Raw genomic sequence first — 4,791 nt, forward strand, 5'->3', positions numbered from 1 at the left:
AAAATTTTATTTCTCATGAATCCTAAAAAGCTACATTTTGGTTTTAAATTTTAAACTTTTATGATTTACACATTTCTGCAAGGAATTTTCTCTTAAACTAGTTCAAAATGATAGGCATATGAAACATGTATTGGAATGTATCTTGAACGCGGTTGGGTAAAAAAAGTGTATGGTGAAGCTTCTATAGGGCCTCATAGTCCATTTGTGCTCTTTCAAAAGGAAGGCAGAATATAAATTAATTTATGATCATTTCCACTGACTTTTGTTACACGTTACATGTTCATGTCTTATTTTTCAGTGGTCACATTATTTAGCTATGCATATTGTCCATATGAAGCTCCAATAGAATTTTTTCATGTTGTACAGCAGCATCATATTTTCCATATGTTACAAAAAACCTATTTTAGGAATGTTTTACAGAGGTTTTAACATTTTTATATTGTCTATTTTTTTTTATTTCTATTTTTGAACTAGTGTCGAGTCTGTACAGCACCATCAGGTCAACACTGCACAGAAATATTACAGTACCTTAGTACTACATATATCTTTAGTTTATGTATAAGAAAAGCTTTATCTCTATCTACAGATGTGTTACTATTAAATCTGTGATCTTTAAGTGTGTCCCTTTATTAGAAAGGAAAGAAAAGTTGCTTACAATCAACAGTGTTTGCTTTGGCATATATTTTCTTACTCTATTTCCTTTCTGCGTTTGGAAAATTGCTTTTTTGTAACCATTAAGTGACACAGCACTTAGTGTCTCTGTGTATCAGCTATGATTCATGTTATTCTTTGCCATCTATTTTCTTGATAAAGTGGAAATATGGTGGTGTCTGTCAGAACATCTCATTTAGGAAAAATTTGACTACAACATATTGTCAATCAGCCTCCTATATAGTGGATGCTCAATAAGTATATAAGTTACAATCTAGGTTGATCTTTTAGAGCATTTTACCTTGAAAGATGTTCACTTAATAAGGCTGAACTGCTTAAAAATATATTTTGACTTTTGACTAAAGACAGAGAAGATATATTTACTTAGCATGTGTATGAATGTTCTAAGGTAATTTTTCCATGGCACTTTTTCTGTACACTGATTTACTATACTTTTGACAGATGCATTATTTACTGTGCATTCTACATTATTATAGTTTCATAATTAGTGGGGTCGGAAGGGACCTGAGCAGATCATCAAGTATTATCAATACATCACTCATTTTCTATAAATACATTTATTGTTATTTATTTTTCAAATGTAAAGTTTATTACATGTATTTTTAGTATAATGAATAAAACGTTTTCAGAACCGTTTTCTAAAGTGGGGTGCACTAGAATTACATTTATAGATTTTCATTTTCACAACTGTTTAAATATACCATAATGTCCTAATTTATAAGTTGACCTCATGTTTTCAGGCTCAATTATAAGAAAAAGTAAGTCTATAACTGCAGATAAAGACCTCGAATTCCTATTGCTTTTACAAAGTCCCATAGGAGAATCAAACAAAAGGGAAAGAACATAAAGGGTTAAAAGCAATAAAAACCCCAAAATACAATCTGAGCTGCAAGAATTCTAATTTGGTATTTGTTTTGCATGTGCAAAAATTAAAATATAAAAGTCAAGACCGAAGGGAGCCAGTTTATAAATTGTCCTCTTGTATAAGATGACTGCAATTTTTATGGCTTTTTTGGACTGAGAAAAATAAAAAGGTAGACTGAGGCTCCCTCTACACTTTACATGTTTTATGCAATTACCTAGTTAATTGCATAATTAATTTAGACAGGTCACACATGCAAATTAACTACCACACCATAAAAAGGTCCATCCAGCTATATAAAATTAGAGCAGGAAAACATGTACTAACTTTATAGCTGTTTTCTATCCAGCTCTAATTTGCATGTGTAGCATAGTTATGCCCCCCATGGCTAAGAGCTGTATCAGCTGACGGAGCGCCCAGCTGTGGGGTGCACCATGCACTGCAGTGGTTGGGAGTCTAGCAGCTGAGGGGTCTTCCAGCCATAGCATCATCCGATGGGCTCCCCGGGGTAAGAGTCCTATAAGCTGATGAGAGACTCCCATCAGTGGCAGTGTTTCAAGCAACTCCGATCTACAGCAGCCCATGGGGTGGCACTGTGGTTGGGAGTCCATTCAGCTGCTGGACTCCCAGCCGCTGCAGTGTGTAGTGTACCCCCATAGGTGGGAGCCCCATTAGCTGATGAGTCTCCCCCTACACCAGAAATAAGGCATGATAGGATCTCATGTTGTATCCCACAATCACGCCACCTGCCATGCACATTAGATCCTATCACACCTTTACCTGAATATCTAGAAAAGTCCTAATAGTCAGATCCATGTAATATCAACTAGGTGCATCTACATGAGGTGCTGATTGTGCAGTACAACTGCATAGCAAAAACCATACCAAGACGCTGCTGCACAGTAGTATTAGGCTACTGTGCAGTAGCGTTACTTAAAAGGCATTCACCGGGGCTACTTTGCAATAACCACTGCACAGTAGCATCTCATGTAGATGTGCCCACTAATCATCAAACAGCACCCCAGCTGCATAAGAAAACAACTATTTGTGATCCTTTTTTGTTGCTAATGTAACAATAATGAAGTCTAAAGTCACTTTGGGGACAAATATGACCCTTATTTAAATTTTCTTATAGGAGAATGAGGCAGAGAATTTAAGGACCTTGTCCAGCCTCACTGAGGGGTGTCAGATTGAGGATTAGTACTCATAGCGGTCCCTGACTCTCAGTTTTTTGTTTGGACTATGAAATCAGAATTATGTCATTAAAAAGATTTAAAATTGCAACTATGTATATATATTTTAACAAGCACCATGTTGTTATTTTTTTATTGTAGGCTCTCAGTCTTTTTACCAGGAACATAATGATGATATTTTGTGCCTCACTGTAAATCAGCACCCCAAATTTATCAACATTGTGGCAACTGGCCAAGTAGGTATGTTTGTATTTAACAAAAAAAAAGAAATTAACATATAAGCACGTTAGGGTCATGTGAGTTCAAACACAGAAATTATTTGATTATGCTATCTCCGTTTGCATGAATGTTACTCAGTTACCTGTCCTCTTTATTTTTTTGTTTGAATGTAATTTAATCAAATTAAACTAAAATTACAGAGGGGCCACCAATAGGCAAAGATTATTTTTCATTTGAAGTATTTTCAAAGAGAAAATTTGGAAATGTTGAGCCCCATTTGAGTTCATCTGTGCTTTTACTTAATATCCAACTTGTATTAGGACATCATCATCGTGTCCAGTCTTTCCAATAATCTCAATAATTATTTATTACTAAAAAGAGAGACAAGTGAAAAACATTTCAATAAAAGACCCTGTTTTTTATCTTAAGTAGAAAGAGTTTTTAAACTAGTAGTGTATTTATCCCACCCAGCAAGGTGTACTCATATTAAATGTTGCTAATCGTCTAAACAGAGCCAATGCAATGAAAATCTAGGCTTTATTAAAAACTTATGTATCAAAATAAAGTTAAAATTGACACACACATTCACCAAATCAAAGAACTCCTTACAGCCACATGGTTAAAACAACACTGCTGAGTCTACACAATACAGCACGACAAAATCTTTGGTTATTTGCACAGTGCAAACAAATCTTGCATATATTTGAATATTTTTAGCAATTAATAGTGCATGTTTTAGACCCAAGAAAATGTAAAGGACAGATTCATTTAACGTAAGTAGATTTATTATTTCTCTGCAGATAATTCTAAATGCAGTCTCCTCTGCCAGACCTCAGTTTCTGTAGCAGTGTAGTGTATGTGATTTTCAACTCAGCATTTTTAGTAACAGTGTGTTACTTCAAAAAAACCCAAACAAGTAGACTTCATTTACTGTAGCTGCATAATTGCATAATTGAAATAAACATTTTCTCATTGATTTATAGCATGGTTCCCACAAGTGATCTGGCAGTCATAATTCTGTATTTCTGGGCTTTTCTCATTTCCCCACATCTCTTTCATGCAAAACTTTTGAAAAACATTTAAATGGAGTTTTATCTGGACACTTTTCACATACGATGTATTGACAAGAACATTCACATGAAAACAGTTATTAATGCCCCAGGGTCCTTAGATCCTCTTTATTCCTTTATTGTCTGATTTATTTTTACCCCTCTGGAATAGGCGATGCTGCCACACTGCAGATTCTTATGGCTCATTTCATGTTCTTCTATGCTTTTTTATACACACAAGGAACCTCAGGGCACTTAATGTTTGTGTGTCACATAATTGTGCTCTGTAACAGGATGACTTCTGCTTGGTGCTTGTTTTATACCCTGCATTGAGCAATTAAGACCAGGCTCTAATGACTCCTTAGAAATAAAACCATTTTCATGTAAATAGTGCCATGAATTTGAAAGGAGAAAAGGAAGTTTAAAAAATGAAATAAAATCAAGATGTTCTCTCATCAGAACAGTTTCTAAATTTAAACAGGCACTAAAGTCACATGCATATGTTTAATTGATGCTGTTATTTGTAACTGTTCTATAACTTTCTATACTGTTCTATAACTGTTCTATAACTTTCTCGTTAAGAAACTGGGGGACTGTGGTGTCGACACCCACACAGTCAAATGGGTCACCAGCTGGCTGGAGGGCCGCACCCAGAGAGTGGTGATGGATGGGTCCTTCTCAACCTGGAAGGACGTGGGCAGTGGGGTTCCGCACTGTTCAACATCTTTATCAGTGATTTGGACAAGGGGGTAAAAAGCACCCTGTGCAAATTTGCTGATGACACTAAGATGTGGGG

At 35.5% G+C, this 4,791-nt stretch overlaps 1 protein-coding gene across 1 annotated transcript in view; it reads left to right on the top strand.

Annotated features, from left to right (window-relative positions):
• The window catches only part of EML5 (echinoderm microtubule associated protein like 5), a 293,292-nt gene that overhangs the window by 251,343 nt on the left and 37,158 nt on the right, over window positions 1-4,791 (top strand). Inside the window, exon 30 of the mRNA XM_019518682.1 lies at window positions 2,869-2,967. Within this exon, the coding sequence (XP_019374227.1) occupies window positions 2,869-2,967 (99 nt within the window). The remainder of the gene's footprint in view (window positions 1-2,868; window positions 2,968-4,791) is intronic.

Source organism: Gavialis gangeticus, unplaced genomic scaffold, assembly GCF_001723915.1.
Source record: "Gavialis gangeticus isolate Ggan-Ray unplaced genomic scaffold, GavGan_comp1, whole genome shotgun sequence".
Classification (NCBI taxonomy): Eukaryota; Metazoa; Chordata; order Crocodylia; family Gavialidae; genus Gavialis; species Gavialis gangeticus.